This window comes from Babylonia areolata, chromosome 7 (genome assembly GCF_041734735.1).
Source record: "Babylonia areolata isolate BAREFJ2019XMU chromosome 7, ASM4173473v1, whole genome shotgun sequence".
NCBI lineage: Eukaryota > Metazoa > Mollusca > Gastropoda > Neogastropoda > Buccinidae > Babylonia > Babylonia areolata.
The window spans coordinates 12,489,090-12,513,797 of record NC_134882.1 but is presented as its reverse complement, the minus strand read 5'-3'; the positions used below and the strand labels follow the sequence as shown (position 1 = coordinate 12,513,797).

At 40.0% G+C, this 24,708-nt stretch overlaps 1 protein-coding gene across 1 annotated transcript; it reads right to left on the bottom strand.

Annotated features, from left to right (window-relative positions):
- Positions 1 to 1,469: 1,469 nt before the first annotated feature.
- On the bottom strand, positions 1,470 to 24,708 carry LOC143283714 (mediator of RNA polymerase II transcription subunit 16-like). Its single transcript, XM_076589968.1, has 12 exons — positions 24,503 to 24,708; positions 18,869 to 19,040; positions 18,373 to 18,465; positions 17,209 to 17,343; positions 15,270 to 15,545; positions 13,581 to 13,925; positions 12,500 to 12,598; positions 10,871 to 11,045; positions 9,561 to 9,790; positions 7,826 to 7,952; positions 6,136 to 6,404; positions 1,470 to 4,685 (listed from the first exon to the last, which is right to left on the bottom strand). The coding sequence occupies exons 1-12, from the start codon at positions 24,634 to 24,636 to the stop codon at positions 4,263 to 4,265; spliced, it is 2,478 nt and encodes an 825-aa protein (XP_076446083.1). The 5' UTR covers positions 24,637 to 24,708; the 3' UTR covers positions 1,470 to 4,262.

Sequence of the window (24,708 nt, the reverse complement as noted above, 5' to 3'; positions counted from 1 at the left end):
TGTTATGTGTTTGTGTGTGTGATCAGTTGTGTGTGTGTGTGTGTGTGTGTATGTGCGTGTGTGTGAACGCGTGAGCATGTGTTTCTTCTGAGGGCATGTGTTTGTGTGAGTGTGCGTGTGCGTGCGTGAGTGCATGTGTGTGTAATCAGTTGTTACGATATGTTTTCCTTTTTGACTAACTTGTGTAAACAAAGTGAGTATGTTTTAACCCGGTGTTCGGTTGTGTGTGTGTTTGTGTGTGTGTTTGTCCGTGGTAAACTTTAACACTGACATTTTCTCTGCAAATACTTTGTCAGTTGACACCAAATTAGGCATAAAAATAGGAAAAATTCTGTTCTTTTCAGTCATCTTGTTTAAAACAATACTGCACCTCTGGGATGGGCACACACACACACAAAATGAAACCTAATTATATGCAAACTGCATTTACTGTTATATTCATATTTTTTGTATTCTCTAATCTTGGCACTTTGATTTGACACAACAACAAGAGCAGTCATTCTTATCATTTTTTGTTCAAACAGGAACTTCTGTTGCTAAGCATGGAAGTTTTATTTATTTGCAAACATTTTGGTGCAGAGTGTAAAGAAGGGAAATTACTCTGTAATTAATGCTAGGGGACTTAATTTGCTTTAAACTGATCTTTCTCATCTTAAACATTACATTTTGAAATTATACTCAATACATAAAAAGCTTGTGTGTTTTACTCTCAGTGTACAGGGCTTTCACTATGTTCATTTGCCCAAGTGGTCTTTTTTGGAAAATACTAAAATCAATACGACGAGTGGACTTTACAGATCTGTTGGCTGAGCCCTGAAGGTCATGGGCAAAAATCAATTGCGTACACATATTTATACACATTCAAAGCGCGTGCTCATATTCTTTGCGAATGTGAACGACGCCATTTTGTTTCAAGTTGTTGACCTGCCCGTTCAATCCTATATTCAATCGACAATACACGATAACATGTGATGGAAAGTTGGAGAAGGAGACCGTTAAACATTTATTCAGAGAAAGATTTGTGAATGCCTCATCACTTACTGAATTATGCCCCCAAAAGCCATAAAAATATCCAAAGAATCAGTCGGAATTCACAGTTAAAAATAATAAACCATGCGAGTTAATACCCTTGAATTGATGAAATGTAAAAATTTCCAGTCTTGACTTTTCTCAAAATGAAGTCCTTTTCACTTCATAAGACGTTTAGAAGTACTTGTACTTTGCTCTATGTGTTATTAGTTTAACAAAATACTCAATTTTCATATCAACTTTAAAACTAGAATGAACATAAAAGAGAAATTGAATCGACCGTCTCAACCAGGTGTAACTAACTGAAACTTGTACATCTATCTAGATCCAGAGAAAACTGCTAAATGTTGCAGTGTGATTGCAGTGATAGCCATGTCTCCTCTTTACCGCAGACTTAAAAAGAATTTTTAATTGCCCTTAAAGATTTTTTGAATGCCCAAGATACACCAGAGTAGAGTAATATGATTTTTAACAGCGTTCTCACTGCGAATACTGCAATTGATTTATTGCCCTTTAAAAAAAGCATGGTTAACTCTCTCCATACAAACGGCGAAAGAGACGATGTTAACAGCGTTTCACCCCAATTACCATTATCAAAATATTGCAAGTGGAAGGCTCTTATACTGAAGAGGTGAATGTTGACAAAGAATACCACAATTCTGACGACGGAAGCTAAAGGTTGGGTCATTCAGACACCCACTGGACATCCGATGGGTCTGTGTAGAGAAGAGAGGACTGGCCGTACTTAGTGAGTTAAATGTTATATTTTTGAACGTCAGTTAGGGAGCCACGATAGTGTAATGGGTAAGACAGTTTCTCCTCACCCGAACACACGGAGTTCGAATCTGCCGTTAGGACTTTTTTTTCTTTTTCTTTTAACCCAAAGCTTTATAATAACAAATACAGAACACATTTTAACGATTAGATTTTTTTTTTTTTTAAAGTGTATCACAAGTGAGTCTTGAAGGCCTTGCCTCTCTTGTTTCAAAGTTGTTATTGCAGCCATAAACTCTGTTGGCAGAAGGTTGATACACATTACTTTTTGTCACAACTAGTGATAAGAATTGGGGTGTGTGGCCATATTTCATTTCCCCTTTCTCCCCTCCTATCATTTTGTCCTTGGTGTTCTACCCTTCTATGCAGAGAGACATTAATTTTTAAAAGCTTTGCAATCTCAGGCTGTTGGTGGGACATGTGCTTTATGCTCAATTCACCTGAGCGAGTGTTTAGATCTTGTTTGAAAGCATCAAGTTTCGAGGTTTTTTATAGCCCACCTGCCACTGCATGCGGGTCATTCCAGTTTTGTGTTGGTGGGATATTTACCTAAACATAGGCACCATGGAAGGAAGGGTTTTCTATCCTTAAAGGGCACCAGTCTGTTTCCTTTATTGGTCTTCATCTCTTGTCGTCATTTTGACTTTTAATAGTCATAGTACCACCTATGATAGCTCTCATCTGGTCATCTATCCCCCATGGGTGCCATTCTGATCTTTATTTCTTCTTTGTTACCTTGAGCTGTTTAAAGCCATCTTCATAGAACCAGTGTGAAGGTGACAATGCATATCCCATCCTCCTTGATGTGGATGAAGACATCAACAGTAGTGGTTATCACCAGGGAACCAGAGCTGTTCATTATTCATTGTGAGTGCATTTGCTGTGCTGGTACTGTTGTATCCTTTCAGGTGAAAAAGACTCTTTGTGCAACATTTGTGTGGACATTTTTTTTCTTTTCTTCTTTGGACATGAGAACACCACCACATGTATGAACATTCCTAATTTTGAGGAGAAGCAGATGTTGTTTGTTGTTGCTTTTTTGTTGTTGTTTTGCATGAACTTTTTCATCTTGTTTTTGGAATTGTTGTAAGTGTTGTAGTATCCAAAGTGTGTTGTTATTTTTTGTTTCCATAAGTATCAAGTTTGAGTGTGAGAGTGGATCTTACCATAGTCTTTATTTTTTATTATTTTTATACTGAGTCTGGTTGAGTGCTTCAGTTAGAGTAAAGGGAAATAAAACTTATGTGGAAGCAAGGTCTGTACACTGTGTCGTCTTGGAATTGGAAGGTGTGGTAGTTTGGGGTGGGGGATAACAGCTTTTGACCCCCTTCCTGGGGGGTAGGTGGATGTTGACACTTTGAATCATAGATTTATTATGCCCCGCAAAGGCAGATTTAGGGGAACCAAATATATTCTGTTCAACACATTTTAGACAATTCCCTGTTGTGCTCTCTTATTTCACTGTATGTCTTAACATTTTCAAATCCCCCTACTCTCCTACCTTTTAACTTAAGCAATAACAATAAATTTCAATTGTGAGAATTCTACTTTTAACAAAATATCTACAATCAACATGTGTGATGGGACATTAAACAAAACTTCCTCCTCCACTGATGTGCTCTGTAGTATTTTCCTGAAAATCAGCCGTCATTGTTTGAGACTGAACACAGACCATGTACAGCCTTGAGAAAATTGCTTATCTTCCAAAGATTACCTAAAAAAAACCTAGGGTCAACAATACATACATAAAAATATTGCAGAACATGCAATGATGCATCACGAACATATCCCAGTATAACTTTTAGAACAGGATGGAACTATTTATTTTGTTTGCTTGCTGTACTTATTTTTATATGTTTTTTTATGGTTTAAGTGTTTTGGTTAGCACTGTCAAATTATGAAAGCCGAGCACAGACATACTTAATTATACACAGCACAAGATACAAATAAAATTTATAAAACATAACCGCACATACACACACAGGATAACATGCAAATGCAATAATTATGAAGTGCACACTCACATGCCTTTTCTTATATGTATAATCTGAAGATACAGTACAAATGAACATCAACTGTACCTGTTCACCAAATTATAAAGAAGTACTTTGTTTCTGTCCTTGTGTTCAAGTTCTCAAATACTTAAATACTTGTTCTCACTCAACTAACATGCTATATACATGGAAAATACACATAAACATTGTATCTGTCACACACACACACACACACACACACACACACACACACACACAATCTTCCTGCACACACACTCATGCACCATTCAGCAAACGTTCAAAGAATTTCAGTTCCTCAGTCACTGCACCATGCACAGCTGGCAGGTATGCCCAATGAATTTCAAGACTGCGTCTGTGCTCAAGATCATAGCAAACCTGCCCCCATTTTTTTGATGCAAGCACATTTTGGAAAATTCCCATTTTTACTTCTTGGCCACAGAATCTTCAAGACAGCTTCCAGTGACCCCCGCACAAGCACTCCACAACAAAGCGTTTCTCCCAGGATTTCAGTAGCACAGCCGTCGTGGTGCTCTGCAGCAGAGAGCAAGCACCGCAGCGAATGCACTCACGGATGGGGCGGCCTGGCGTGACACCAAGCTGGATGTGTCTCACAATGTCATGGCGCTGCCCAGCATTAGGCGCCACCTCAGAAGGGTAGGTCAAAAATCCCTTACGCACAGTGTACAGGAAGTCTGGGTCCACACCAAAGGTGAAGCGGAGGGCCGGGGGCTGGGTGAAGACAGCAAAGCTGCAGGAGTCGTGGCCATAGCTGTTGTGAAAGTCAGGCACCAGGACTTTGGAAGGGAGGCTGGCACACTCGTCCACTAGGTTTTCCTCTAATTCAACACTGGCCCCGTCCTTCCGCATCTGTGACAATATTGAGAGTTTATATCTACACTCCTTTATAATATACACACATGAAATTATCTATCTGTATGTCTATATACATATATCTATATATATGTCAATTAGATCTTTATACATTTTTTTATGTAGAAAGTCATTTGAACCTCTACATAACACTCAAAGTGCATGCTTTTGGTTTATGATAAGTATACATGACAGCTTTTCTCACAGGCTGACACAGTTTTGCAGGTGGGCCAATAACAAGGTGAGAACTGTATGATCAATAGTTTCTCCACTGCAATGGGAAGTTATATGACTATGACTCTTAAACTAGGAGGCAAGACTGCACTGGCTCTAAGTGCTGCAGCCTTGGGGGGGCTAGTCGACCTTTGGGAACCACCCCAATGCAGTCTGTCCTAAAAACACCCTTGGCTGAAAGAGTGGGGATGTTTCTCAAGCAAGACACTTTCCACTATAATCAAATTCTCGCCCAGATAGTCGGGACAACAGTTGCCTTCTTTGCTGATCTGATGGTCATCGCCAGATACCACTGACTATCATATACATGACAAATGAAAACAAAAGCGTGCTGCTTATTAAAAAAAACAAAACACAATAAAAAAAAAACTTACGAGGGTTAAAACCGCATTTTTACTGAATAAAATTAATGCTACATGTGTCAATCAACTCATTGAGTCCTGCACCTGAGCACTGCTCTGGCATCATAATGGTTTTCATGTTAATAAACTGCAAAGAAAGGGAACTACTACAGTATTTCTGGATGTGTCCACAAGTAATCTGGATGAAAAACAGTACATTTTCTGAGTGTTTTTTTTCCGCATCAGTATGGCATGGAAGCCTCCTGGGGCTGTAAACTCGCCAGGGTTGAATGGGTTAAGCAAGTTAACACCCTAGTGTCCCTCTACAGAACTGACATCTGTGTCATTAAGTTACATGGTAATTAGATTCAAAATGAACTTTAGGAGCATTTCATTCAGCATTAATTTTGAAACCTAGCATTACGAACCCTGGCAGCCCCTTCTTCCCTCCCCTCTAAAAGATGCAGTTTCTTTGGTAAGGCTGCAAACCATCTCAGTGCAAAATAATCACCTCCCCACAAGCTGCTGTTGTTTGTTAACTGTCTCCACACAAGATATATCACCTCAATGGGCTGTTTGCAAAGAATCTCCACACAAGAAAATAAAACATGACTGCTAAGACTATAAAACTTACAACTGCAGGAAGTAAAAAGAAAAAAAAAAGTGTTGTAAAATAAGACCAACATCAATAAGATGTCAATGTTTCAAAGCACAAAATCATCATCAGGGGCTGTGTTAAATAATCACCTGTTTGCAAACCATCTCAGCACAAAATACATCACCTCAGCAGGCTGTTTCTGAACCATCGCTTACACAAAATGCATCACCTCCACAGGCTGTATGCCAAACTATCTCCACATATGACCATTTACCTGCGCTAGTTTCGACAGCAGCTTGAAGATATGGCCGAGACAGTCATGGAAAGTGGTGGTGGAGAAGGAGGGGAGGCAGGCAGGGTTGACGGCCCCCCACAGACGTATGACGGCCATTGTGTCGCGGAGCATGGCCAGCACGCCCACGTCACGGAGCAAGTAGGCCCCCGGCATGGTGTTGCCGTTCTGCACCAGGGGCACCGTGCTCAGCAGGTGCAGCACAAAGTCCGCGATCCACTGGATGAACGGCTGCAGCACGTGCAGGGACGCTGCAAGGCAAAGGGGACAGCAAATGCTTTGATCCTTTCTCTGTCTAAAAGGTTAAAGGTACCATAGTTTTCGGGGCTGTGAATTCATATCCACTGTGTCCTAGGCTCAGTATAGGATGGTGGGACCCAATTCTCTTCTTCCATTGCTTTAACTTTCTCCAGCTGAAGCCAGCTACCTATTCACACCTGGGTGTAGTCAGGAACTCATTCATACCTGGGCTGAGTGAGAAAATTAGAGAAAGGTAGGGTGTCTTTTCTTAGGGCACAACATTATAGTGAAACAAGGCCTTGAACCCTAATCACTAGTGAATGCCAACGCCTGATTCTGCCATGGCACCTCCTTTCCCTGTGTGCCTTCTTCTTCTGCATTTGTAAGCTGCACCACCCCTGAAAACAGAATATGGCTGCCTACATGGTGGGGGTAAAAACGGTCATACATGTAAAAGTCCACTCATGTACATAAGAGTGAATGTGGGAGTTGCATCCCAGGAAGAAGAAGAAAGCTGCAAACTGCCACGTTTACCCACACCTATAAGCAGGATTTCAAATGTGTGGCTTCTGTTATCTTGCTGTTGAGGCATCCTTACAGTGTTTTAGGAGGGGGTGGGGGATGGGGGTGGGGGGTGTGCATGCTCGGTACAACAGTCTTTCATAACCAACTGAATGTTGGTTGACATGGGTTACAGGATGACTGTAGTCTTTTGTGTGTGTAAACACACTACGACATTTTCTAAAATCTTGACCTTGGAGATCAGAAAAAAAAAAGTTCACCCTCAACTCATCAGGTATCAACACAGGGATCAAACCCAGGACCTCAGATTGAAAGTCTAATGCTCTAATTACTCAAATGTTATGCCCATCCCTTTCTCTCCAATATGTCTTCATCAACTGTAATATTCAATGGTTTCAATTGAAAGTGGACTGCAGTCTAACTCTTTCTCTGCCCATGCCTTTAGCAACTGAAACCTTCATCAGTCTGTATGCAAGAGAAACAACTGTGATATTGAGTTGTGCTGTGCTGTTTTGTGTTGTATTTTGTGTGGGGTGGGGTTGGAGGTGGGTGGATGTGGATGTGTGTTCTTGTGTGCTGATTGTCTGGCTGGTGTGTTATTGTGAAGCGCTTTGAGAAGTTTCAAAGCACTACAGAAACGTTCTCTTATTATACCCCTGCTGGCTATTGTGGGTCGTACACGACCCAGAAGGGTACAAAAACGCAAATATCTCAGCCAATTCTTAATATTTTTCTACAAAATTTCAGAAATGCTTCCTACACCTAAAAGGCCAACTTTTGCCAAAAAATGAAAAAAATCATCAATTAGTTAATGAGTAATTAAAGGTGGCGTTTTAACTACACACTGACGCTTGTGTGGGTCGTGTATGACCAATGCTTTTTAAAAAAAAACGAAGAATTTGTAACGTACGCTGTCCCCCCTTTTCTCGTTTCAAGCTCTCCACAATGAAGTCGTCAGGGTCCAGGTTTTTGAGCAGAGTGTCCAGGTCAGTCTCTGATGACATGTTGCACAGCGCAGACAGCTTCTCCAGTGGACCCTGCACAACAAGCACAACACAACAATCACTGGAACAGCTGACAATGCATGTTTCACACATCAATTTTTACACTGTACAGTGCAAATGAGCAGGTTTTACATGGGAAGGTGCTACATTTGCTGGCTATCGTGGGTCATACATGACCCAGAAGGGTACAAAAACGCAAATATCTCAGCCAATTCTGAATATCTTTCAACGAAATTTCAGAAATGCTTTCTACACCTAAAAGGCCAACTCTTGCCAAAAAACAACAAAAAAAATCATTGATTAATTAATGAGTAAATGAGTGAATGCGTGAGCATATGTTTCTTCTGAGTGTATGTGTTTGTGTGAGTCGGTGTGTGCGTGTGCGAGCACATGTGTATGTAATCAGTTGTTACGATACGTTTTCCTTTTCTATATTTTGTTATAAGCTTTGGAGGAATATACAGGTTTTTGTCTCTTTACAAAGTATGGGTCGTGCACGACCCACACAAGCTTTGAAGGAATACACAGTTTTGTCTCTTTAAAAGGTATGGGTTGTGGATGACCCACATAAGCTTCTGTGTGTATGTAGTCAAAAGCGACAGCAGTATGGGTCGTGGACGACCCAATGAGCTTCCGTGTGTAGTCAAAAGCGACAGCCAGCGAAGGTTAAACTGAATTAATATTATTGCTACGTCACTGATTTTCATTTTAAATCTGTTATAGATATACAACAATGACACTATACAACAATGATCTATCATTTATACCAATGTATTCATTTACAATAACAACGAAGGCAAGACATTTGAGACTCACACGAAATACACACTTTACAGGCTACAGTGATTATGGAACAGAAAATCCAGGCCTAGTCTCTTTTGTACCTTAAAGCTTCTTCTATTATCACAGGATGCTGTATCATTGTGAACTTGAGAATTTCAATACGGATCCTGCTGTCATCATGGCCAGTCACTATACACGTTTCATGAAAATTGTATGTAAGACTTTAGCACCCTTGAGCTTTTTCTATTTTGCCAAATAATGACCTTGACCTTTGACTGTGACCCTGTTTACCTCTTCATCATAAAGGGAATGACTGGAAATGTTTTGTGCACACCTACTATCCCACCTAATGTTTTTTTCTTATTCTACTTCCAATGTCGAGAAAATTCCAACATTAATGTTTACTACCGTAGATACATAGACACACAGACAATGGAAACCAGGTGTAAACAAGGACTTTGCTCACAGGAATCAGTAACTTACATTTTTATTTGCAAACACATGCACATAGTATAACAGCTTTTGAAGAGGTTTGGAAATGACATTACTGTGTCAGTGTTGATCAATACGGTCCTCTTATTACACACAAATACTGGGAGGAAGACACACATGCATGCTCACATGCATGCATCAACATGTAACAGCAATAAAAAAACTATGCAATAACAACCTCAAGTTCCAGAAATGTTCATCATCATATCCAGACACAGTCATCTCACACACACACACATACACATGCGCATATACACACTCACACACATACACATGCGCACACACTCACACACACACACACTGTAAGACACAAACATACGCACACATAGTATGCACACATACACACACCCACATGATCTCAACTACCTTTTCCTGAGGAGTAACAGACTTGGGACGGACGATGCTTCTCAGCACAGAGGAGACAGAATACAGCGTGAGCAGCGCCCTGCACTCTGCAGACCTCTGTCTCCCCGATGGAATGATGCTGCACAGAGCCATGCGCAGACGCATCAGGCGAATGCGCAGCATCTCTTGTATTGAGGGCGTCTGCTTCTGGTAGTTGTCGTTCACCTGCTGGTGCAGAGCCTCAACCATACCTGCAGATTAAAAACAAAACAAAAAAATCAAATGTTATTCACTTATTTTTTGAAAGACAAGCCTGTGTGACCCCCCACACAAATGGGTCCTCTGTGGGAAAAGTCAGCGGAGCTAACTGGCACTACTAAGTGAGTTAAATGTTGCATTCCATTCTTGATCTGACAGACAGAAACAAGTTGCCCAGAATTGCACTCGTTGATTTCTTGTGCCAAATATAAACTCCGTAAAAAAAAAAAAAAGAAAAAAAAAAGAAGAAAAAAGAAAAGAAAATGGGAAAAAAAGGAAAAAGGCAGAGTGAACTCAGTAACAGTCAGTCAAGTTCATCATGTTGTCAGGTGCGAAGAACTGGGCCCACACATCATCCTAATAACTGAAGCTGGTGTCTGATTGTGTGTACTCTCTCCATCACACAGTTGAATTAACCAAAAAATATTTCATGAGAAAACTTTGTCAACCAAACACACATCCTTGCTGATACATCTTCACACGAAAGACATACTGAGATAATGCACACCCCCCAAAAAGAAAAAAGAAACAAGGATTCCCATCCATCCCCTCTTCACTTTGTTAACGTAACGGAAAGCAACAAATGAAGGGGGGGTGATGGAAGAGAGAATCTAAGACAGACAGACAGGTACAAAGAAGAGAGAGCGAGAGAGAAACAAAGAGGGAGAGTGAGAGGAACAAAGACAGAACCCCCCTTCCCCCTCCTGCAACCCCCCCTCCCCCCAACACCCCCTGTGTATCAGATGGGTATATTTCCAGGAATGAAAAGATAGTTGTATACACAACAATCTTAGACAAGCATAAAGCGGACAGCATAAGAGACATGACAACAGCCAGTATTTAAGCCCAAGGACAATGGTGATAATGATTATAGTTATATTACTAGTAATGGTAAGAAGAGGAGGAGGAAAATACACACATTTTCTTTCACTACACAATGACAATACAGGGAAAAACAATAAACAGGCAGCAACAACAACCACCAAAAAAGAGGGTTAATTACAATACTGAGAAAGCATGATGATAAAAGGATGAAAGGGAAGTCACTCAAACACAACAAAGACAGGACTGACCTTGTCTAACTGTCAGCAACACATCCCAAACGTCATAGCCCACCAGCATAGTGTACTCCAGCATCTGAACCACAAAAGCTGGAGACAGCTGTAGTGATCCGTCACGGGAGTTGAACACACGGAACACACAGAGCGAGCCTTGGCTCTGACCAACCAACCCGCAGCCAGTGTTTGTCTGAAACCAAGTGGGAAGATGTCAGAAATGTCCTCACAGCCCGTGCTCATCTAAGATGAAACATGTGGACTGTTATCTAAAAATACTCAACATCAGGTCAAAGAGCGCCGTTTTGTTGCCATGTGCCATCCTATCATGAAATCGTACAAATGTGAATGGAGACAACAAAATTTTTAAATGCTTCCACACAATTGCAAATATTTACACAACAAAAATGACCACAATTAATAAATATCAATAACAATAATAACAACAATAATAATGATAACAATAGAATATGTTTTGGCTTGCTACAGATGTCAAAATCTGTTGGCAACAATACTTAAATGAGTTAAAAAATAAAAACTGCCTTATGGAGCAGATCTGGAGGATCACTAACCGCCATGAAGATAATGACTCTCATCAAAACATGCCTCAGGATTCTTTAGATTCACTGGTCAGACAGAATCAATGATGAAGAAATATGGGAGTGAACAAGACAGCAGCCTGCAGAAGAGATCCCCAAAAGATGCTGGAGATGGACTGGCAACACGCTCAACAAGCCTGAATCCAGTGCCACAATGCAAGCCCTTACCTAGAACCCACAGGGGAAAAGGGCAAGAGGCTGTCCAAGAAATACATGGCGTCGTGACCTGGATGCAGACATGAAGAGGACAGGCCACACTTGGAGACAGCTGAATTAAGTGGCACAGAACCTAGATAGCTAGAGTGTTTGCTGGTGGCCTATGTCCAGAAGTGGGGCAACTGGCACAGGTGAGGTGAGATGGTGTTTCTCACAGAAACAATGTCAGGTAAACAGCCCCACAGATTAATAATACTGAATAAAACACATATTTCCCACAGTGTCGTGACAGCAATTCTGCCTGTCATAAGCCATCTCTCACTGAAATCTTAACACACAGTGAGTTTTTTCTTTCCAAATATGTACCGTATCTTCATGCTATGCGAATGAATGCTTGTGCTGCACACAGTACAGGAACATGTGTGACGGGTCAGATCAAGAGTGCTTCAAACAAAGCAGTGAAACAACTGGGGAAGTGGACCAACAAGCGAATGACCTATCAGTTAACAGTATCGACCACCTCTTTAAAAGCTCTTTAAAACCCTACTACACACCAAGCTCCATGGCTCCAGACAGGACTTAGAGAAGACAGCGTCTTTCATCAGAATGGCTGGACTGACAATGTGAAAAGGCGAACAATAAGAAGAAAAAAAAAGAAATAGCCTTCTTGTTACATGAACACATCAATGTAGTTCTCTTGCGTTCTTGGGTTGGCCTTTCAAGATCTTGTACACAATGGCTGCATCTGGACCACAGCTCTGACTGCTTCCAGAAGAGAGTGACAATACATTCCAGAGAAAACACCATGAACACATACCGCTGTTATCATTCACAACACACACATATTTGCCTGCCACAAATACGCATTCTCCCTACAACATCTGCAACACACCTGTACACAGGATATCAGGTGAGGAAGCCCGGTGTGCTGGTGGTCACTGGTTAACGAGGACACCAGATCCAAGGTCTCCATGGAAGAGGTGTGAAGAACCTGAGAGAAAACAGACTTTAACAAATAAGACTAATCTCTAACAAATAAGACTAATCTCTAACAAATAAGACTAATCTCACTCAGTACAGCATTTGCTCTCAAGGATAGTGAAGTAAGAATGTTTCTGACCACTTCTACCAGGACAAAAAAAAAGTATATATACACAGCAGCAGCAGTATACACACTGTACAAATTACAGCAATGCATATGGTAATCATTTTTCCTCTTCTCCCAGGACAAGAAACAGACACAGCAGTAGTACACATACCAAATTATTCACAGCTCTGCATGTGGTAACCATTATTCAGATGGTAACAACTAAAATCATGAAATGGATTTCTTGGCTGACAGCCAACCACCTTTGAAAAATGTTAATTATTTGTTTTTTTTCTGCTATTACAGAACCTTCAACTCACAGCAGTCAGTGAAATCATTTTACTTCATTGTTATACTGTCACGAATTATGGATTTGTTTTTCTTCACTGTAATCTTTGTTTTCTTCTTTTTTTTTTTTAAAGAAAGGGAATTTTCAGTGGTATTTACACCAAAATATATTACTGAGGTCCAAATACAGCTATTCTGGTACAAATTAGATCTTGAAAAACATAGAATCCTTATTTAGAAATATGAAAATCATGGATAAAACTGCTTTTGGTAGGTTGTCAACACTACCCTTTATGTTTTATGACATTTAATACGTCATGACACTGAACACAGAAATATTTCTTAAAAAATTACAGTTCGCTAAAGAAAATACATAGATACACACATACTTACCCAACTGCAATGATGCTAACTCTCATGCACACAAACACACCACAGAAACGCACGCACACACAAAGAGCTACACACAAACACACCAGAATCAAACTGCGTCAAACAGTCATGCACGTAAAGTCCCACTCGTGTGAACTTGGGAGTTGCAGCCCACAAATGAAAAAGAAGAAACTGCACCACGTTTATCACGATCACCAAAACCAACCTGATAACTCTGCCGATGTATGATTTTGATGCTCCCATCTCTGTAGGTGCAGGCAAAGTAGGAGAGAAATGATGTGGTCTCGATGTTGTAGCTGCGGTTCATGGGCAGCTTGGGCCTGGCGATGTCGGTCAGGTGGGAGTTGTGCTGAATGGATGCCTTGTGCATCCACTTGGGCATCTTGTAGGCCAGCTCAGGACTGTTGGCCGACTGGAACACGCGATGGAGTGGCATTGTCTGCTCCAGGAGATGCCAGACCTCCACACAGCTGTGACCCGGCCCCGCGCAACAGGCCAGCAGCACATCACTGTTCTCCCGGTTCAGGAAACACAGCTTGGACACATGCAGCTGAGGACGACAAAAAATCATATTGTGAGTGAACTGTGGGAAGACTGCCCGCTTATGTCTGCATAGTGTTCATGACTGCGGAATGCATTATAAAAAATAGCTGGAAGCCAGATAATTTTAAAACATATTTGTTCAAACAATATTTTAAAACTATAGATCCTTCTCACCCCAGTCAGTCTTTATGCATGTGTGTGTGTGAATGTGTGTGGGAGTGGGGGTGATGAGGTGCGAGAGATGTGTGAGTCGTGAGTGATGCTACACTGTTTTCAAAACGGAAATTTTCTATCTAAAATTACGTTTAAATAATATACTTACCGTGACCCAACTAGTGCAGACTCCGGCAGGGGTCTGACATTCCTGTCCTGTGCAAACTACTATCCGCCTATGCGGAGAAAACGAAAGTAACTACGGCCGATAACCTCCCGGTAGTCGGTAACCTCCCCTTTGTCCCACTGGCTTGCGCCCTCTTTTTCTGGCAGCCTTTATGACTCCTGTTCCTGTGCTCTTCATATGGCTAAGTTTTTTTTTGTATTTTCTGTCTGTCTGTTGATTCTCTGGCGTTCTTGTTTTTTGTCAAATTTTGTCTTCAACCAGGTCACATAATTATATGGTTCGAATGGGAGATCGGGCTAAAATTAAGGTGCAATCGTATTTTAGCAAGGTATCAATTTAGTTTACAAATCTGGAGGAGCAAAAATACTTCACAATTACCTGTTCAAGGCTACATGACATATCGACTAATATGTCTCATACATCAAATTCCACCATATGCCATACATGGTAATGCTCTGATCCACACACACAAACAGACTTGTTAACATCTACATCTCAAACTGACAGCTTGAAGTCTGACACTACCAAAACCATAATAAAAACAAATTTCTATTCATTCCAATCTGTCTTAGAAAAAAAAAAAAATCCTCAAAACTTGGTATGACAAACAACACTCATCATCTTCTTTGTGAAGCCAACAAACAAAACAAGCTCAAGTCCACCCCATACTTCATACTTCCTAAATTCTGGTCCATGTATAGGAAACTCTTGTGCTATCTGTTGTAGAAAAAGAGAAATATGTAATCCCCACTCCCATCCCCCTCGCCCTCCCTCTCCCCCTCAAAAATAGATGTGTCACACAACAGAGGGCTGGGGAACCACAAGAAAGGAGGGGAAAAAAAACCCACAGAGAGAGATAAAATTGGAAACTTTTGGGGAAATACACGACTGGAAGATCCCCAAATAAAGCATACACACTCCTAACACACACACACATACACACACACACAAAAAACACACCCAAAACACACACACAACCCCTCCATCCCCCACCCCACAAAAAACACCTACATTCTGGTTGTCCCTGTTGTTGTAGTCGGTGAGACTCCTCAAGAAAAAGGAGGCACCCGGGTGGCTGACAATGCGGCAAGCATTGGTCTCCATCCTGACAGACACATTGAAACACTGGATGGCTGAGCCCACCGTCCCATCGCTGGCAGCAACCATCACCTCCCCTGTCACCATGAAGGCTATGTCCGCCTGGGTGAGTCGCAGGTAACCTGGCGCCAGGCATTCCTTGGCAGTTATCAGCCTCTGTTCTTGCTCCTGCAGCAGCCCCACTGTCACCTGTGACACGCAATAAAAAAAAAAAAAATCATGTGCATGCAGCAGTTAAAGTGATAAATATACAAAATAATAGCATAAAGTATTAACTGGGTCATGCAGTAAAACATTCATATTTCAAGATAGATCCAATTTCCATGATATTCACTCTCACTCCTGCCCTCACATATTCATCACCCCACACACATATTCATAGACAAGTACCTATGCACACATACTATCATATTTATCAACCTGCAAAGCAGGCTAGAATGCAAGCTAATCCAAACAGAAACAGGAAGCAGGCAATATATAATACAGCAAGCTTAACCATTAAAACTAAACTTTCATTTTTTAAGTGATTTGTCACATGGAGGCACTGATGAAAGACTTGGATACCTTCACGTCTCTTGGTCTTCTCAAAAGGATCCCAATTACTGAGCAATGCTGATTCTTTTCTTTTCTTTTTTTCAATTGAGGAGTACTGTTTTTATGTTAAGTATGGAACAGTCTCAGTTTAGTACTCAACTTTCTCAAGAGACATGTTTTCAATTCTTAGACTGGCTTGAGTGACAAAAGGGTGATTTGCTTTTGAGATTGTGGTTCCAGCCCCCTTACCTGATCCTCCTGTCATGCAGGAAACGCTTTCCATGTAAGCCTTTCTTTTTCGACACCTTTTCTCTTTTGTCAAAGAAACACAGTGCTTGCCTCACACATCCTGACTGCAGCTGTGTTAACCAGTGTTTTGTATTAATGCATGTTCTGTCTTCAGTATATCTGAACGCAGAAAAGTTAATGTGACAAGCTTTTCAATTATCAACACTTGTCATACATGTGTGATGGTCGTTATAATTATCTTCCTTTTCTGCTTCTTTGTTCATGCGTTGTGGTTCCCATGTTTACTCCAATCTACATTTGGAATTTTATATGTATGACCGCCTTTACCTCACAGTTTAGGCAGCCATACTCCAATCTGAAGGGGGTATTTTCATATTTCCATATCCCATCAATTGCTGACATGGATTACATGGTCTTTAACAGGCATATTGTGATCTTGTGCATGTGCATACAAGCAAAGGTGATCACGACACTAACAGGTTATATATACATATATTTAGCCCAATGAGATCAGAAAAAACTTATCTCCACCAACATCTCCACTAAGCATTACCAATGACACTGGCATGTATGACTCGAAGATGAAAGTGCAACGCTCGAACAATTTGGCTATTGTGCTCATCATCTTCCTGTCCAATGAGCACAACAGCTGAATGGTTAGTAAGTTTGTCTTTCAATCTGAGGGTCCTGGGTTCCATCCCAGCATCACCATCTGGTGAATTAAGGATGAAAACTGGGTTTTTTTTCTCCAAGGTTTACATATGTACAGACCTGCCAGTGCCATAAGCCCCTTCATGTGTTTACATATGCATATTAATCATACATGCTAAAGATTCCAATATCCATGTCAGCATTCAGTGGGCTATGGAACAAACATACAGAGCATGCACACACCCTCACACCTCCCTAAGTATGGCTGCCCAAACTGCAGGGCAAAAACTGTTAAACACATAAAAACCCACTAGCAGGCACAAACGAAAGTGGGAGTTGCAGTGAACACAGAAAAAGAAGAAAGTGCAGTGCTCTGAACGCTCAGCTACTGCCAGCATCATCGTCCTTTCCCTCTCACCATGCCTGAAGAAGTGACGGCCATCCAGCCGTCAACTGGTTTGTTGCCAAACAGAGACACTGAGGGGCTGAACTTCACCCTCTGAAACTTCTCATTGTATGCAACCACGTTTTGCTTGTCTGGATTGAACAGCACCTGAAACGCACATGGAGAAAGAAAAAAATTGAAAGCTTGATTTCGTACAGGATCTAACTTGTAACTTTCTGTCAAAAAGGGGAAAAAAATGTTAGGAACATCTGCAATAATATGACCATCCCTAGAACTACTAATCTTTGAGTGAGTCGGTGAGTGAATGAGAGGGTGAGTGAGAGTGAGTGAGAGACAAGACAAACAGATAAGAGTGTGAGTGTGAGTGTGAGTGTGTGTGTGTGAGTGATTATGAGTGTGTATGCACATTCTTTCTTTTCACATCATTTACTTGTGTGACAATAAAGAGATTTCAAATTAATTTTCAATTAAAACTGGATTTCACAGATACTAACATGTACAAAGCATAGTTAAAAGTGTATGTATGCCTGAGCGTGCGCGCACGTGTGTGTGTGTGTGTGTGTGTGCTTTTTTTAAACAAAAACTATTTAATTGTTTACCAAGGCAAGTAATAGGAAACTTTTCCAACAGAATAATGTACCTGAAGAAAATGTAACATGATATAATGAATAGTGTTTGGATGAATTTCATTTTTCCTTGGAGAGTCCCACTTTTCCTGATATGATAATATCTATAGAAGATTGTTATTCCCCCCAAAAAAATATGCACATCCAAAGTCTGTATTTGTGTTTTCTTGCTTTCTGCAAGCCTATGGTTAATACTAAAAGTAAAACCGAGTAAATTTATTTAAATCTGCGATTTGCCAATCATTACTAATATTAGTAAAGTATTAAAGACTCATGCAGTTAAAGGAATGTTATATTTTACTTTACCTTAACTGATGCAAAGCGTATGAAAAATTTAGATATAATTTTGATCATTGTTTTCTGAAATCCTCCATGCTCAAAGAGGTGTCACAGGTGATTTAGAGATCTCAAAATCGGATACTGAATGTCCACAAGTTTAACGGAAGTCCTCATTGCTGTGAGTGAATACAATTTCTGTATGAATCTGAGCACAATGGGCAGAAACACATGAGGTGGAAATAAGACAAAGAGGAGGAAATCCTCAGCTCACCTGAATACCATTGTGAAGCCATGCCAGTACTAACACCTCTTCTCCAGGCAGTTCTGTCTTGCCAAACTCCTGCCAGCGATTGATCAGGTAGTTCTGCACACCGGAAATAATATTGTCCAGAAACAAATGCCACATAAACAAATATACATCTTATTATACATATGTATAGAATAAATCAAGCACTTGACAAGAGGATGATGACTATTATAGTTATAAGAGGGCTCAGTAGATAAAACCTTCTCTTGTAACAAATTATTTTGACATGAGTAATCAGACAAAATACCAATCACTATTGGCTTCTTTTGTTTGTTTTTGTTGCTGGTGATTTATTCGTTTACTAAGGATGACAAGAAATTAAACAGATAATCAGAACAGAAAAGAAGAAAAAAAATTTCTTTTCAACACTTCTGACATATCTAAGCTTCTCTTTGATTTTTACTTATTCAAGATACAGATAATTTAAATCTTTCAGTAAGAAGTAAGACTACACAATCACCTCCATGATCCACACGGTAAACGTTCCCTCAGAGTTCACAATGAGCAATCGTGAGCCGCTTGGATCCCAACGCATGTACACCACTGGCACAGGCATTTCGGTGACCTTGAAATCCTCCCACGGCCGGTCAAGGTCAAACACGCACACCTCATGAACAACCTCAAAATAAGACCTGAAAACAGAACACTGAATACAATAATATAAATAAATATTATAGGTACAATAGCCAGACAGTAAGAGCATTGGATTTTCAATCTGCAAGCACCGGGCTCAGTTCTGGTATCAGCACCTGTTGGGTTGAGGGATTTCTTCTGACTTTGTAGTACCTTGATCCCCTTCAGGTGTGTGTACACATACATAACTTTTTAAAATCAAGTACACAAGTTAAAGATACTGTAATCCATGGCTGCCTTTATCAATGGTGTGGTAAAAACAGTCATACTCATAGTCATACACACAAGAGTCCACTTATATGTGTATCCTACATGAGTAAACATAGGAGTTGCAGTCCACAAATGCACAAAGGATATCGTTTTATATACAAATAAACAAATACATACATACACACACACACACACACACACACACATATATATATATATATATATATATATATATATATATATATGTATATGATGGGGATGCTTCATTGTGGAATGAGCGCAGTCAGAAATTCAGACAAAATTTACATTTTTATGGTTTTCATTTTCAAATACTCACCACTGACACCAGACAAACACATAAGCTTGAGACAATGAAAATTCATAACATTGCATATTATATATATGTCACTAGTCATCAGCACCTGTCCAACCCAAACTGAGGAATAAAAGTTAAAAAAAAAAAAAAAAAAAGAAAAGAAAAGAAAAAAGGAAAAAAATGTCATCACAAAAAGCTACAGTGTAATCTGAAACCAAATTTGTGTCTAACACATTAACAGACTTGTTGCTTAATAATAGGTCATTACTCTTCATGGTACTGTACCTCTTCCTTTCTTTTTAAAGATGGGATGGATGGGGGTGGATCTTGCCCCTGGTCTCCAAACATTGTCAGTATACACTAATCAATAAAATTAAATGGCAGTAGTTTGTAATACACTAAACCAAGTAACCAAGTCCTTCTGAAAGCAACAGTGTTAAAACAATGCACTGTTATCTAGTTTATGACACTTGTAAAAATTCTAGGCCAAAATTGCCCAAACTACACTGACAACACCCGGTACTCTCTTACAATCCTCCCACATCCTAGGTCTTGCTTGCTTATAAAATAATAAATTATGGAAATTATTCATTTTGTGTCATTTTAGTGTGGTATCCCCCTAAATCAGAGTACTACTGACTAAACAGCAGTGTAAAAATGGTCATGCATACTTGTGGCTCTCCATACAAACTTGGGAGTTACAGCCCACAAAAACCATATATATGATACGTAATTATGTATGTCACCATCTCATCCTCAATTTCCAAACTAAATGTTATTTTCGCCAGCACAATTTGATGAGTGTGACTGTGAGAACCTTTACAAGCTGAAAAAATGAACAAATACAGAAACCCACAGACAAGTTAATTCCATCCCAAAGACTGGATCCCAACCAACCATTCATCTCCCTGCCCTCCCTCATTCCTTCTTGTTCTCCAAGAAGAATGAAAGCAGGATGTAGATCAGCCTGATACACCAGCTGAAGTGTCCGTGACAGTCCCAGCTGCCAAGGAAAATAAGAGATCTGATGATAATCTCAGGGTTGTAGCCTACGCTCACAGATTTACCCCAATCACAAGAATAGCAAAGATGAAGCCCGAAGATAATGCCGCACATTTCTCACCCCAACAGCTAGGATTTGTTAGTAATCTACCAAAACAAACGTTCTTGACAGTTCTAGCACCTTTATTTTGTTGTAACGTCCACAACAGCAGGTGCACAAATTAGTGATATGTTGCGTTCCTGGGCCAGGAATACCTACAGACTACGAAACAACTGATTTCCAAGCACCAGAAAAAGCACTTCATCTGATAGTACCGTAACTGTATCCACTGCAAAAAAACAGCCCACAACTGCTCTTTTTCATCTGTCATGTCCCGTTTTCTTAACTTGACCCCCTCCACTTTTCTCCACATCATCCCTTAACCCCCTTCATTTCCCTTTCAAACCCAAAATATAAGAGAAAAAATCTGCGCCATTTAATGATTTACTCAGGGGTTCTTTCATTCATAGTTTTTACATGGAAGCAGGGCTGGCGGCAAGCCATGGGAAAGAAAGAATGATTAAAAACAAAGAATGGAAGGAGTGACGTATGAATTCAAAGGTGCTCAAGCTTACCATGGCAAGAAAACCTTGCACACACACACACACATATATATATATGAAAATACAGAATAGAATGATTTATTAAATGTGAGCAGAAGTAAGCAGGCATGTGCCTGTGCGCATGTGTGCGCGCGTGCGCATGTGTGTGCAGAGAAAGAGAGAGAGACAGATATTGTGTGTGTGTGTGTGTGTGTGTGTGTGTGTGTGTGTGTGTGTGTGTGTGTGTGTGTGTGTGTGTGTGTGCGCGCGCGTGCGCGCACAAGCACCCAAAAAACATGTCTGTGTAACTATAACCTATAAAGAAAAAAGACAACAGCTCACACAGGAGGACAACTGTAAAACTAGGCAAATACCATTATCTAAAGATGGCACAGAAAGTTCATGTTTCTTCATTTTTAGTTTACATACATGCACAAAAACTAAAAGCAAATTTTGGAATATGTCAACAATACAGTATGTAATCAACATTTTATACAGACTTGCAACCATGTATGATCGAAGCAGTAAATATTAAATATTACTAAATGAAAGGCTAGGTAAATCAATGGGGAAGCTCATGTCCTAAACCAATACATGAATAATGTATGCGAGATACAAATTACAGGTAATTATAAACTTGTATTTTCATAATTCTGTGTGTGTGTGTGTGTGTGTGTGTGTGTGTGTTCGTGTGTGTGTGTGTTCTTCAGTTTAACATCTATCCACATATTGTGATTTAAGACCCCTACCCCACCCCCCTCCCCCCAAAAAATCCATGTAACACATACAAAGGAGTTAGAACTTTTAACAAAATTAACTGTAAACTTAGTTAAATCAAATTTCCAACTGGACCGAGAAGCACACTTTCAGAAATTTTTAACAGCAGTACAAAATTATCAACATCTTTAAACTTATTTTTCTGAAAATCTATGCAGAAAGGCTTTTAAAGCCACACATTCAAAAAGAACATATGTATAAGTTTGACACAAGTCCTCCACAGCAGCATGTGATGTTTTTACCATATATTTGGTTTTGAAAGAATTAGTTTTAACCTGTAAGAAAACTAAAAAGATGATCTGCTATTATTTTCATATACTTTAAAGAGGGTAAAACTGGTGGTAAAAACGGCGGGCGCAATAGCCGAGTGGTTAAAGCGTTGGACTGTCAATCTGAGGGTCCTAGGTTCGAATCACAGTGATGGCGCCTGGTGGGTAAAGGGTGGAGATTTTTACGATCTCCCAGGTCAACATATGTGCAGACCTGCTAGTGCCTGAACCCCCTTCGTGTGTATATGCAAGCAGAAGATCAAATACGCACATTAAAGATCCTGTAATCCATGTCAGCGTTTGGTGGGTTATGGAAACAAGAACATACCCAGCATGCACACCCCCGAAAATGGAGTATGGCTGCCTACATGACGGGGTAAAAACGGTCATACACGTAAAAGCCCACTCGTGTGCATACGAGTGAACGCAGAAGAAGAAGAGGAGAAGAAGGTGGTAAAAACATTTTCATCAACGTGTTCACCATCTAATGTTTGTTAGCTTGGAGATTGTGTGTGACAAACTTCAAGGCCAGGTATTCAGTTGATTTGGGGGGTTGTCCAGGCTTTGGCAACTTGTCAAGAGGCAACTGTCAAGTCAAAAGAGAAGACAGAGATGGAAGGGCATTTAAAATATGTTTAGCTGAGGAGAAAAATTACCAGCTGAATTGGAAGAAGGCACGGATCACTGCACATGCAACTGAGTCAGTTTCAGCCTGTGTTATTATGTTTCACTAACCAGGACATCATATCTGCGCATACACTGGACAGAAAAGTGTGTGCTTCTTCTGCTCAAGCAGGTTTGCCCATGTGTCAAACCATTTCTCGGTCTTCCCAAAGAAAACAAAAAAGGTTTCTGAGGATCAAAGGAACAAAAACAAGATGATACAGCACCATGAATGTTCAGTTCAAGTCCATCAGTTTGGAGCAAGGAACCGCTGTGACCATGACAGTGACTATAAATTCAGTCTTGGGAAACATTTATTTTCAATGAAGCCCTTCAGTTCAATGTTAAAAGTCTTGAAAACAGATGTCCATCGTTTTCAAACTGGAAAAGAATGCTTGTCAATGGAAATGATAGAAAAGAAAAAGAAAACAGAAAATATCCACTTTTATCCAAATCAGCTTTTTGCAGAAAGAGACAGAGAGATTTGGGGAAGGAAGGGGAGAGAGAGAGAGAGAGATAGAGAGAGAGAGAGAGGGGGAGGAGAGGGAAGAGAGAGAGAGAGAGAGAGAGAGAGAGAGAGAGAGAGAGAGAGAGAGAATATATATAAAAACATGGCTTCACAATGCGTTTATTTCCAGGTCTTAACTACTTAGTAGGAATTCAGAAAATAAATGGTCTTGATCAGTAACAGAACATACTATCAGTTTTACATAAATTTACAGCACAATCCAAATTCCAGTATCATAAAATAATAATCATCTTATTCTGTGACACTATTTCATATTATCATGCGAGCTCTTACTAGTCTTAGTGCATTCAATTTCTCCAAAACAGACACAATATTTTGATAGTTCTAACAGAAATGAAATCAAATAATCTTACGAAGAGAAGGACTCTTCACGTTCAAAGGGTATTCTGAAATATTTACAATCTTGCATCCTTAATGAATCTCTAAAAACTATGCCTTGAATTATAAAATGCGCAAATAATTCACAAAATAGCTGAGACTACTCTATCTTTGGGACTGCTAAGATCTAGCTCTGATTTCATTCTGAAGGGATCACATAACTGCCTCGTGTCACCACAGTAAACACTTCATTTTGCTAAAACCTTAGATAACACTGGATGTTTGTCCAAATCAGGCCACCTGCCAAGCCATGTATCTCATCAGCGATCAAGTAAAAACATTACCACTGAGGCCCGTTAGAGTGGCAAGTATGTCAAATATGTTTTGAGATTGGAATGCAGTGTTGGTATTCTTATCACCAATGATGCATAATAAATATACTCAGAGCTGCTGTCATTTTATTTTTGTTAGTTTAAAGCAACAGTTGTGTGTGTGTGTGTGTGTGTGTGTGTGTGTGTGTGTGTGTGTGTGTCCATGACCCTAGATTTCACAACAAACTGTAAGCTGAAAATCATCATTCACCTTCTAGTAATTCGAAGGAATTAATAATTTATAATCATACTTGAACTTCATGTAATATTAACATTAAAAAGAACAATACTGTCACATCGTGAAATGATGATGCCAATCTGTCTCATAATCTGCAATTCTGAACAACATATCAGGAAACAGGAGAGTCCAAATATTAAGCCTCCGATTCGTGGTTATCAAAGTGAAAGAAAACATAAAACATACCCATCTTTGCTACCACTGCTCTGACGACTGAAAGCTAATATGTTTTTGCACGACAAGCTACACACAGTTTTGTCTTCAAGGAGAAAATCGCTTTTAGGAAGACTTCTATAGTCAACAGAATAAACCAGCTCCATTGTTGTTGTCTCGGTTTGGCCAACAGTATTTCCACGAGTGCTTTTTTCACGCCGTACGTACGGACGGACCAA

What these genes read in the sequence shown, in the direction of transcription:
- LOC143283714 (XM_076589968.1), bottom strand. Translation starts at nt 24,636, where the DNA reads ATGGAGCTGGTTTATTCTGTTGACTATAGAAGTCTTCCTAAAAGCGAT. An exon ending in CCGTCACTTCTTCAGGCATG is followed by an intron (nt 15,546 to 17,208) that starts GTGAGAGGGAAA and finishes TGCGTGTCACAG; the next exon opens with GTGACAGTGGGGCTGCTGCA. An exon ending in ACAACAGGGACAACCAGAAT is followed by an intron (nt 13,926 to 15,269) that starts GTAGGTGTTTTT and finishes TGTCGTCCTCAG; the next exon opens with CTGCATGTGTCCAAGCTGTG.